Source organism: Ambystoma mexicanum, chromosome 7q (genome assembly GCF_040938575.1).
Source record: "Ambystoma mexicanum isolate Mex_15411 chromosome 7q, UKY_AmexF1_1, whole genome shotgun sequence".
In the NCBI taxonomy this organism is placed as follows: domain Eukaryota; kingdom Metazoa; phylum Chordata; class Amphibia; order Caudata; family Ambystomatidae; genus Ambystoma; species Ambystoma mexicanum.
The window spans coordinates 548901527-548914655 of record NC_090941.1 but is presented as its reverse complement, the minus strand read 5'-3'; the positions used below and the strand labels follow the sequence as shown (position 1 = coordinate 548914655).

Genomic DNA, 13129 nt, shown 5'->3' with positions numbered 1-13129 from the left:
AAGCAAAACCATGGCCAGAAATACAACTGACTATAGTACATCACTGCAGGACATGGCAAGGAAAAATGAAACAAAAGGAAGAGGATAGGAAAACAGAAGAGGCCAAACTAGTACAGAAAAAACTTACTAAATACACAATGGAAGGGGCACTAATAACTACGCCCACACCAATGGCCCAAAGCCCAACGCAAGTAGTGGCTGCACAAGATCCCGCCCAAATAGCGCCTCCACAAGGTGTAATACAGCAAGTGCCGCCTCTGCAATTACACGCACCAAACATGGGAGGAGGGTACCCCATGCAAGGAACTGGGTATTATAGTTATAACCGAGGGAGAGGAGGGTTTATGAGGGGGAGAGGATACGGATATAATACCCAACAACAGGCGGGGGGACTTAGAAATTACTACCCCACAGGGCAACCCGTATACCAGGACAACACAGGGAGCTTCCCATGGCAAAGCAGGGAACCACCCGTGTGTTGGAGCTGCGGACTATTAGGACACATGTCACGTACATGTAGGGTCAGGCCAGGAACACCAGCATGGAATGAACAAGCACAACCTAGGACCTCACAAGAACAGCAGGGCATACAACAACAGCAGATGTCACAAAAAGGGAGTGACCCACAACAACAAACAACACAACAGCCACAAACCTATTCACTGCCACAACAACAAATAACACAGCAACTGCCACCGCCACAACAACAAGTAGCGTTAATACAACCACCACCCCAAACTCAACAAACGCAATTGGGTAGGGTGACGGTGTTGGGACACAACCCTTACACAGGGAATGGCCAATCATTGTACCCCCAATAGGCCAGCCCACAGACGGCCTTGGTGTGTCCCATCCTGTCAGTAACACCTAATAGTGCGGAGGAACCACGCATAGAGGTAACGATAGGTGACAAAAAATTATCATTTCTTGTTGACACCGGGGCAACCCGGTCTTGCATAAGGGAAGGTAAATTTAAAATGTCAGGTGAAGCCATGAACACCCAAGGATTTTCTGGGGCTAAGGGGTTGGTTCCATTTACTGATAACGTTCCATTATCTATTGGAGATTATGATCTGTCAGTCCCACTTTTGTATTATAGTGCCTCACCAGTAAATATACTGGGGAGAGACATAATGAACAGGTTGAATATGACGATCTCCTTTACAGAGGATGGCATAATTTGCTCTACTCCAGGGATTAACATGCTCGCAGCACGACAGATTTTGCAAGCATACTGTGGACAGACAGCGATTAGGGCGGAGCCAGTAGATGGCGAGCTATTCCAGTATGGCACAGACATGGCATTTGCATGGATGCCAGGGATAGAAGGGAAAATATGGAGGAGGCCAGCAGCCTATCTGTTCCGACCAGAAACACCAGTTAATGAACTGGAAGGGAAGGTGTTTGTAATGGACATTGAGAGCATTATTGCAACAGCTGATTATGTTGCTGTGCACGCCCAAGATAAAGAAGGGAGAGCATGGAGGGCGGTGATAGCACTAGCAGAAGGATGTAGGCTGACCCAGGTGTCAGATGAAGAGCTGTTCTCAGAAGAAAAGGAAGAAGATGAAATGGTGTTCATGATGAGTGTAGAAATATGGCTAAGAGTGGCTCACAAACAAGTAGCACAGAAAATTGCAATGGCACTTGAGGCACCCGCAGGCACCCCAGTCCCATTTTTTAAGGAGGATATGTCAAAAGTGCCCAAATCATTATGGACTATTAGCCCTTATGACGTAGGATGCATAAAAAGCATAGGGGGTGTAAGGATAAAATTGAAAAAAGGTGCCATACTACCAAGAGTGAAACAGTACCCATTGTCAAAAGAGGCAGATGAAGGCATATATGAAACCATAACGGCCCTTATAAACAATGGCATATTGGTCCCCTCAGAATCACCATGTAACACAGCTGTGTACCCGGTGCGCAAGGCTAAAGGGGGGTCTTGGCGCTTCATACAGGACCTCAGACCCTTGAACAACATAGTAGAAGCAGAGTATCCAGTAACAGCAAACCCGGCCACAATATTGTGTGGCATTCCAGCAGAAGCATCACGATTTACAGTGATTGACCTTAAAAATGCTTTTTTCTCAATACCATTACACCCAGACTCACAAGATTTGACAAGCTTCACTTACCGAAATACAAAGTGGAAACATACCAGATTACCACAGGGGTATTGTGAATCACCCTCAATTTTCAATAGAGTAATACAGATGGATTTGGGTAACGTTGAGGTGGAAAGCACAGTGTTACAGTATGTGGATGACATAATAATTTGCAGTACAAACGAAAGTAAATGTAGAGAGGACTCCTTAAAGATGTTGACAATATTGGCTGAAAAGGGGTACAAGGTAGACATGGAAAAGATACAATACTGTCAGGAACAGGTACTTTACATTGGCCAACTGATATCCCAACATGGAAGAAGGATTGCACCACAAAGAGCACAGGCCATCTCAAGCACTCCCGTGCCACAGACTGAGAGAACTGCAGCAATTTCTGGGGCTGTGCAACTACTGTAGAGCATGGGTATTTGATTACAGCTCATACATAGGACCCCTGCTTGAGGGTTTGAAGGAAGCAAATAAAGGGGAGAAAAAGTTGGGATGGACTATGGAAATGAGGGAGGCATTTGACGAATTGAAAGACGCGATATCAACTGCTCCAGTACTGGCATCCCCAGACTATGAGCGACGCTTTTTTATATTTTCACATTGCGACTCAGCAGTGATGAAGGCAGTATTGGCACAAAAAACGAGCATGGGATATAAACCAGTAGCATTTTACAGCGGACACTTAGACCCTGTGATGTTAGGCCACTTCCCTTGTGCTTCCCTTGTGAACAAGGTCTCGCTGCAGCTGCCTTTGCAGTAGAAAAAGCATCAGCAATAACTATGGGGTGTCCAACTACACTGTTTGTGGAACATGCATTATTTGCAATATTGAATAAACCCAAGTCCACACTAACGACACAAAGGGCATCAGGATATGAGATCATTTTGTCTAGGGCTGAACTAGCGATTGTTAGATGTAGCACTGTTAACCCTGCAAGGTTCCTAGCAGAAGTAATTGAAGAGGGAGATTACGCCCACGACTGCACCCAAATAACTAAAATGTACTCATGTACTAGAAAAGTTGAAGAAAACGCACTAGAGGGAGGTGAGCTTTTGTTTATTGATGGGTCATCAACTATTGATCAAGGAGATGGGATACGAAGGACTGGGGCAGCAGTGGTAAAAATGATGGAGGCTCCGGTGTGTGTGGCTATGAAGTGTGTACGATTACCACAGCACTACTCTGCTCAAGCCGCGGAACTGGTTGCACTAATATTGGCATTAAAGGAAAGTTTTAATAAAAGAGTAACCATATATTCCGACAGTGCATATGTTACATCCACTGTCCACTCAGGCTTATCAAAATGGAGAAGAAGAGGGTTTAGGAGAGCTGATGGCACTCCAGTACAACATGCCCTCTTGTTGGCTGAACTAATTGAAGTAATAAACGACCCCCAAGAACTAGCCCTAGTCAAATGCACCGCACACACCAATGGTGAAGACTACGTATCAAAAGGGAATGCAGCAGCAGACGCACATGCGAAATATGCTGCATACTTTGGTGAGATATGGAACCCCACAGACTCACAGAGAGGGAGAGGGAGGGGAATAGCTAGGGAGATGTTAATAAAAGAGGGGTACACCCATCTCCCAGCCACACAGATTATGGAACTACAAGCGGCTGCACCAATGGCCGAAAAAGAAGTATGGGTAAAAAGAGGATGTACAATGTCCCCAACCGACGCACTATGGCGCCAGGGTGGCACGGGGAAAGTTGTAATACCGTTGGCACTGTTAAATACCGCCCTGAGCCAATTACATCACCCTGCCCATACAGGCAAGGAAATAATCGCAGCACGAATTAGAGAAGATTGGTTTTGTCCTGAGTTAAACTCTCATGTGTCAAATTTTATCAGCAATTGCCTCACATGTCAACAGTTTACGGCCGGTCATACTCTAAAAGTGATAAGAGGTACCATACCCCGGCCAGAAGGACCTTTTCGGCACCTTCACATTGACTATGTTGATATGATCAACATATGTCAAGGTAATAGGTATAGGATTGTAGTAGTATGCCCATTTTCTAGGTGGATTGAAGCAGGGCCCTGTTCACACCCTGATGCGTTTAGAGCAGCCAAATTCATAGTAAGGGAGGTCTTCCCCAGGTGGGGAGTGTGCGAGGTGTTAAGATCAGACAACGGCCCACATTTCGCAAACGAAATGTTCCAACATATCACATCCCTGCTGAACATTAAACACAAATTTGCATGTGCATACCACCCACAGGCTAATGGCGTATGTGAACGCCTGAATGGCTTATTGAAGGAGGCAATTGCAAAAATACAACAAACAACAAAGAAAAGTTGGTTGTATTGCCTTCCGTTAGCTTTATTTGAACTTAGAAATAGGCCAGGGTCCGACCACCACCTCACCCCTCACGAAGTGGTTACTGGACGTCAAATGCGCCTTCCCCTAACCCCAACGTCAAGGGTATTCACCGACCACGAAAGTTCAGCGAGTGTGTTAGGTGATGAAATGTATCAATATGTGTCTTCTTTGATTACTAGTGTCGTGTTTGTGTCTCAACAGCTCGAGCGCACACGGGGCGGGTCTACCAGCAATCAAGAAAAAGGCGCAAGTACAGAATTGGGAAAGGAGAACTTGTGCAAACTTGCCAAAGGTGACCACGTGCTACTTCGCAATTTCAATAGAAAGTGGAACGAGAAGAGGTTCACTGGCCCCCATCTGGTAGAGGACGTATCAACAAGAGCAGTAAAACTAAAGGATAAGCGTGCCTGGAACCACCTACATGACGTAAAGATCTACAAACTGCAGACCCGCCCCAGCGCCAACTACAGGTCCATTGGAAGAACAGCAACAACATCCCCGACAGCGGAAGAAAGTTCCACCACAGACAACGACCCAATTGTTCCCTCGGAGACAATAACTGACGAAGAAGGGGGTGATCCCCATACTGCCCACCCCATGGTCACACGCTCAAAGAGTAAAAATACTTCCGCCATCTGAGCGCAAACCCCCCCCCCATTGACTGCTAAGTACAGTTGTAACTAAAACTGAAGGACATTGCTTGCACCAATACACATGTAAACACGTGAATGTTCTCTTTTTTCTCTCGCACATACAGGAACTGCGTAATATTGTATTGTTAAGAAAAAGCTAATTAACAAGTTCAGTGTACAGGCGTAGATGGTGCTGCCAGACGATAACTACCCAGAAGAATTGTCACACCAATTTGTATACGAAATAAAAAGGCCAACATACCTAAAAAGGAGAAGGGTACGTGTCTACTACACAGCCTTCCTCCTGGCCATAGAATATTACATGCCCCACCTCCGCCCATACTTGCCGGTCCTAAGAGACCGATCACTTAGAGTAGCGTGGGAGCAGCTCTTCGCCTGGGCACTGAATGACTACTTGATAGGGAGAGCTTAAAGGAAACAAAACTAACATTTAATAACGAGCACTTTTGAGAATTTTTAGGCGGGCAACTTTAACGTCGCAAGAATACGCTGCCAGGACTGCAGCAAGGTAAGAGCAAAATGCCGGTGAGATTAGCATATGTAATAAAAATAATAGGGATTTTTATGATCAGCGGGTTCTTGGCTGCCTCTGTCTGGCAGTACAGCTATGCTATCGATTTTATTGCTGCACCCAAACCTAATATACCCCCGTTCCCTGCTGCAACAGGTGTTACGTCAGGTGGTAATAGTAATTTTGCACCCAAGCAAAATAGAGTTAAACGCAGCACATACTCAGACAATAAAGGTATTGATAATTATGTACAAGATTCAGCACACGTCGCAAACAACATATGGTACCAGCACATGACCCGCATTGGTAAGCAGACAACCGAGGATAGCTGTTACGTTTGCTCATTAATACCATACGCCATGAGCGCTTCACGAACATTTGTTGCCACAGAAATAGATGAAAAAACAGCACAGTGCATAATATATTTGGCCCTGTTCCAAACGAAAGGAAGATTTCAAGGAACAGTAGTGCACATGACATGGAAAACACGAGACTCATACCCATATGAAAACAACTTCCTCAAGACCTATCTGAGTTATCACAAGACCAGTTTACATGCTGAAGCATTCAGGTACATAACAAGTGGCCCTGCAAAAGGAGAAACAAAGAAGGTAACACTGCAGTATCTACCATGTGATTGGTACGCCACTGAAGTTCCGGGTAAACAAGGATGCTGGGAGAGGCCGCTACTGACGATAACAGGAAAGGTGTATCTGGGCAACAGCTGGGAGATAGGAGTGATTGGCAGCAACATGGTAACAAAAGAAACTATCTCAACTATCGAGACACACAATCATCGATGTTGGACGACGTGGATCAAGTATGTACCAATGCTCACGTGGGTAGAAGAAGATGAAGACCCAATAACTATACTACCATTGACTGCGCCCAAAGTATGCTACCAGCATAAAGGAGAGGTGGACGTAGGATATAACACCAATTGTGCAAGCGTGATGGAGTTACCTGAGGGGGGAGCGGGAACAGCAGTAATAATGGACCATTATTGGGCCTGCGGAGAAAAGGCATATCATACACTGCCTCCCCTGTGGAATGGTGTGTGCACAATGGTACACGTCAATGTACCATCACTAGTGGTACCTAAGAAGCATGTCGATGTGGCGAAATTTCCTAAAATGGATGAAGGGGATAGGAGAAGAAAGAGATCTGCACCACTTCAGAAGGAGCAAGAGAACAGGACCAACAGCAATGATACTGTCCTAAATAGGAGAAAAAGACAAGGAGAGCCACTGACAGGAAATTACCTGTGGGGAAGGTCGGAAACGGAACTAACATCAATACCGCCAGAACACAGACTATTCAGCAGAGCAGCAATGTTCTTCTCCTCAATAATACATCCGGGACTGCAGGCATACGCAAACGCAAAATGGCTCCAAATAACCAGATGGGAACTAATGATGACCATCAATTCAACAGTAAATGGGTTCAACGCAATTAAAGAGGAGCTGCGAGCTGTAAGGATGGTAGCACTCCAGAACAGATATGTATTGGACCTTCTCACAGCAATGGAAGGAGGAGTTTGTGCAAAGATAGGACAATCTTGCTGCACGTTCATACCTGCCAACGATGCTGACAATGGTACACTGACAGAAGCAGTTTCACAATTGGCCCAGATGCACTCCAAAATGATGGACGAAAGTAACGGTGTAGACAAGGATAAGAGCTGGTTTTCACTATTATGGTCATGGATGCCATCTTGGCTGTCAGATGGACTGAAAATAATAGTGGGGTGTACTATTTTGGCTGGAGCTACCCTGATCATAATTAGATTTTGGAAGGCCCGGAAGGCACGCACGACAGACGAGTTGCTGGAAATGGTGGGAATGCACCCCTTAATGCCAGCAGATGACGGCCAGCATACAGGTGTGATAATACAAGAAAGGGAGAAGTTGCGCACCCAAATCATCACCAATCATCTAGACCCACCATCAGTGAAGATCGAGAACCCAAGGAACCCCAGGAGCTACATAGGAAGATGGGTATACTGTACTCCTGGAGGAACATGTGAATACATGTATTGGTCATTTGAAGATCATGTAAACCATTATGGACATCTCGGAGGGATAACTAAGATATGGAGGGTAAGAGGAGATAACGAGAAGGATATGTTTGTGGTCGACAAGTCGACCAGAGGGGGGACTGAAGTGGGAGAATGGAAGACCAGGCTCCCGTCCTTCACCTCTCGCGCTTGGCCTAGAGGGTCACGGCCCAGACACCCGCCGCGAGAAGAGTTTGTCCATTTACCAGACGACCAGGTACCCTGGTACAGGAACATACGGATGTGTCCACCTGCCTGCCCAGCAGCCCGCACTGGCCATGCCGACACCTGCGGCTCGGATCAGCTAGACTAAAAACCACACGTCGTTAGAGATGCCATGACGACCTAGACAACGGGAAGCACATCTGTACAAATATACACACTTAACATTTCCACACCAATCTACACGAAGAACATACTCAGTGCTCTGACGTAGGCGACAGGCATATTCACGGACGTGCATCTTTATTATTTTTACATAGGCTTTCAGAACGCAGAAACGCAAGACGCATCATGAACTCATCTATAACGCTTGCTCACGCTTCTCTTGAAACCCGTTACCACCATGAGAGGTATAATGGAAACACGATACTGGTCATGGAAATATATGCTATTATAACCTAAAAGCACCTATGCACCAAACAGACTACTTAAGCACCAGGCCCGAGTAGGCCTCAAACAAGAGCTCCCGTGGACATTAACAAAGCAAGAGTCAGGTTGCTGATCCTGCAGAAAGAACCCGGTGGAGCAACCAGCCAAGGTCGCAATGTTGCAAACCCACATCCAAGAACAAATCATCAAAGGCACGATGTTGCAACCTCGCACCGCGCCTCAACGATAAAGGCACGCCGACAAATTAAACCAGACGCGCAGTAGAAAAAACAATATTAATTGTGCAGAATTCTGCCTCTTTCACGGTCCCTCCCCACGTGACCAAGCCGAACCTGACGAGATGCCAAAACCCAGGAGAGAAAAGGCGTCTGGGTCCCTCACTACGAGACACAGGCCGATACACTTGAAAGGCTCAATCGACATCTGCTACAGTGGGAGCGGTCAGCCTTCCACCTATGAATAAATCCTCATATTGTCTGCACGTACCCATATTGAAACATTGTTGCAAACACAGGTACACCGAGAGCTGGGAACAACGGTGGTCCCAGGCTGGGAAGCTCACGGATGCACCAATCAGAACATGGGGCTCTTATCTCAGACGTCAGTAATACTAGCCAATCCTCAGGAGTCTTCATGTAACAATTCTTATGTATCTAATTGTAGGGACAACCAAGATATACCACCTGACTACACCTTGTCCACTAATATCATTCTCTATATGTGTACTATACTAACCCTACCACTCGAGCAACCAATTAAGAGTGGCGATAGGTTTTTTGTTAACTTTCTGAAGTGACGCAAGTAGCGCGTCATAATGCAGTAAAAAGGGCCTGCGAGCCCCACGATTGTGTGTGTGTCAGGACGAACGCGTACGCTCCTTGACCCATCCCTGCCGTTTTGTCTAAATAAACAGCAGAGTCACCTTGCTCCTTGTGTGTGTCTCATACTCAATCTCGTCTGGGATATACGGGAGGAGTTGGGGCCTCCCTGCCCGGAGGTCTGCGGACGGCCCGGCCGACCCCGGCAGAATTTCCCCCCGACATACTGCAGAAGGTTAATCAAAGATCGGGCCACAATGTCAAACCCCCTAGAACATAACGAAAAACGAGTGTGCATGGAGACGGACATCCCTGGAGCAGTCTGCGTTTGAGAGCATAAATGGCACCTTCACGGCCAACGACACAATGGCGTTCTTCGACCCAGGGAAGAAGGCAGAGATCATAGTGGACAAAAGTCTGTTTGGCCTGGGAGCGATGCTGGTGCAGCCCGACCCAAATGGGGAGGTGGCGTTTGCCAGCAAGTTATTGTTGGCGATTGAGGAGAGGTACTCCCAGATTGAAAGGGAGGCCCTGGCAGTGCTCTTAGGCTGCAAACACTTTCAACTGTATATCTTTGGCAAGCGCCTCAAAGTTACCACAGCCCATAAGCCTTTGATACCGAGCATTGCCGGTTTGTCGTCCAAACCACCGACCCGTATAGAGAAATGGATGCTCGCCCTCCGGGGGTACAATGTGGAGCTAGTGTGTGTCCAGGGAGTGCCATGCACCGGATTATTTGTCTGGACACCCCCTCCAGTCAGATCAGGCCGGGGGCAGTCGTGATGAAGAAGAGACTGAAGAGTATATACAGTTGCTTGCGGCATCTGCGACCCTTAATTCCATGTTGTTGGATGACATAAAAGCAGCGTTGTTAGAAGATGAGCGTTTCCAGATCATGCAGGTGGCTTGGAGGAGCGGGGAGTGGAAGAAGGTACTTGCAAAGCTGTACAAGCGCATTTGCGAGGCCCGCCAGGCGCTGGAAAATCTGTGGCAGATACAGAACAAGCTCACATACACCACGAATGGGCTTGTCTTGAGAGGGTACAAAATGGTGATACTGGAGAAGCTGTTCCCAAGGGTGATGTAGCTAGAGCACAAAGGCCACCAGGTAGCAGCCAAGACCAAGGCGCATCTCTGCATGAAAGTCTGGTTCCCAGGGCTAGAAGATAAAGTGGGCACGTTCATTAAGAGTTGCATCTGGTGCTAGGCAGCTGCCCCCCCCCCCCCAATCGATTGAGACCATGGACAGAAGCTGCCTGCTGTGGGACATTGTGCATTTGGACTTTGGTTCTATTTGTCGAGATACACATTTCCTGGTGTTAGTGGACCAGTGGTCAAGGTATCCTGAGGTAGAGTTTTCGTCCCTGGTCGCTACTCATGAACTGTCTATAGAAGTATGTACAAACAATGGGCCCCTGTTCCAGAGCTGGGGTTTCTCTGAGTTTCTGTAAACACAAGGAGTTTGTCATCGAAAAGTGACCCCCGTCTGGCCACAGGCGAACAGGGAGGTGGAGAGATTCATGCACACCCTCAACAAGGTATTTCGGATGCCACATGGGCAAGGCGAATGTGAAAGAAGGGCGCTGTACCAATTCCTATCCGAACATCGTACAACCCCCCCATTGCTCTACCGGGCTACCGCCAGCTGAAGTGCTGTTTCGAAGGATCCCAAGAGGGATGATCCCAGAGTACGCCCCTCGCAACCCTGAGTCATTGATGACCAGGCGGTGTTCAGAGAGGGAGGTGGGCGAATGAGAGAGTGATCAAAGAGGATTACAGGACTATTCAGTACTACTGTGCTACACGCAACCCAGAGGGAAAATGTTTCTGCCACACGAGCCTCACCCGTTCAGCGTTGTGGATGTGCACGGGTCGATTGTTTCAGTGTCCCATGGAATAGACACGGTCCCTAGGAACTCCAGTTTCTTATGAAAATTGATAGAACCGCCAAGTCAGGTGGGAGGCTCACCAGGAAGATGGGTGGAAACGCAACCATTGTGGGAAGGAAACGAAGATGATGACTTGGACCAGTAAAACTCACGGGAAGATGGAAATGATCCGGCTGACCAAGGAGGAGGCAGCAGCTGGAGCGAGGCCCTTCCTGAGGAGAGTGTGGAATGACGGTACCCCATGTGAGACTCCTGACGTCGTCCCAACTCACTCCAGGATTTTGAAGTGGACATGCCGTCAATTTAAGAACAGTTTTGGAAAAATGTTGTCCCCACATGTTTTGTGGTTCCAGTTTGAAGTTATAGGTTTGTTCTTTTAAAATGGAAAAGGAGGACTCTGGTGGGTCTATGGCTTTAAGGTGACCATTGACGTGCTACGTCACGGCGTCTGCAAATAAAAGGGAAGCCTGTACCTTGACAAAGGCACGCATTCCTGCAAAACAAGAAGTGGAAGTGATATACCCTCTACCACTTTTTAGAAGTGCAAATATCTGCAGTGCAGAGGACGCAATATTGTGTACAACTACCACTTATCTGAACGTTGTAAACTTCGTGGCCACGTTCATTCACCATGGTTTAAAATAAGACGGCAGGTTCACCACTCAGCCCCTAACACCAATGCAGCTACAGTGCCCTAATGGAATATCGAACTCAATTGGAGTCCTATGAGAGGATGCAAAGAACATGCTGCAGGTAGCTAGGGAGATATAAGCTATAGGTGCCAAATGTGCATTGTTAATATGGCGCATTTAATGAAGTTACCTATTGATTAACTAATTACATATTGATTTTTAACTTAATGGATTGCAGATATCTTTTCTCTCTTATCAAATGCTTGTTGTGGTACATCTGTGATATGTTTGTTTTGTGTTTTAATTGTGGGTATTTTGCACTTTTTAAGAATGTATTTGTTTGTGTTTTAGGCTTATGTGGAATAAAGCTTTAGGAAACGGAAGTTATGTGTACGCGGAGAGCTAGGGAGTAAACGAAACCTAAAGCCACGGGGCGCATTCCGCATAGCTGGAACGAAGGGACACTATCTAGTCAACCGAAGAACACCAAAAAAGACATGCATCATAGTTTACGGACAAGTTCACCTGAAACGGTGGTAGTCGTTGCCAGGTGTAGCTTGGTACTTACCCCTCGGACGGCGGGTGTTGCTGGGGAGCAGTGGGCGTCTGCTGCTGGTCGTGAATTGTATTGCGGGGAACGGAGGCTGGACACTCTGGGTCTGTCCTAGCCCCCGGACCCCTCACCGTCTGGCCACCCCTACCGCGGGTGGTTACCGAGGAAATAGACATTTGGCTGGCTTTTCTCGGATCCGGCGGGTGTACGTCGCTCCGCGGAATCAGTCAATACTAGCCCGCGATACAGCGACCGAAGCTCGCCACCCGCCTCAGGGTGTTTGTGTTCAAAAGCTCCCGAGACGCTAGGAGTTGACTGGGTCCACTTGCACTGTACAAAAGCGCATTAAGGATAATGGCAGTAGCAGCACAGCACTATGTACCCAAGGAGTCCCCGGGCACGCCTCCTGTTGTGACGCTATACATGTTGCACACGGAACACCCCCAGTTCCACACAATTGAACGAGTTTCGATTCTCGTGTTATTGAGATTTGTTTTTGTACGTGTGCTGGCTTAGCGCCACCCAGAACGCCACGCCTTAACCCTGTACACCTCTTCCCCGTCTCATATGCTGGTCCTGCTGATCTCACTTTCTAACGAACTGTCCCCCAATTAAGGGTTAATGTTGAACACCTTCCAGTGCGTGAAGGCCGAAATCCGGCAATTGGAATACTGTTCATTTTGATGCACCGTCATCTGCGCTCACTATGTAACTATAGTGACGCCGGCGACGTAGTGAAAACAACCATACAAACAGTCGGCACCTATCTAGAGTTGTTTGTCTGCATTTCAAGAGGGGAATGCCGTGGTACATCTCCAACGCCCTTGACTTGCCGTACCCTATTTCGAGAACTGCCTATTTAAACGCGGGTACAAACCTAACCCAGCGAGGCAACCTTATATCCATGAATTATATAACAGACAGGGTTTAAGTAGATGGGAATACCCCTCAACATTTTCT

The 13129-nt window shown here is 47.2% G+C and overlaps 1 protein-coding gene across 1 annotated transcript in view; it reads right to left on the bottom strand.

The window, feature by feature from the left end:
• The window catches only part of EPSTI1 (epithelial stromal interaction 1), a 636716-nt gene extending 624169 nt beyond the window's left edge, over window positions 1–12547 (bottom strand). The window contains exon 1 of the mRNA XM_069639242.1: window positions 12185–12547. Coding sequence (XP_069495343.1) covers window positions 12185–12345 — 161 coding nt within the window. The 5' untranslated portion in view covers window positions 12346–12547. The remainder of the gene's footprint in view (window positions 1–12184) is intronic.
• Between the last annotated feature and the right edge of the window lie 582 nt (window positions 12548–13129).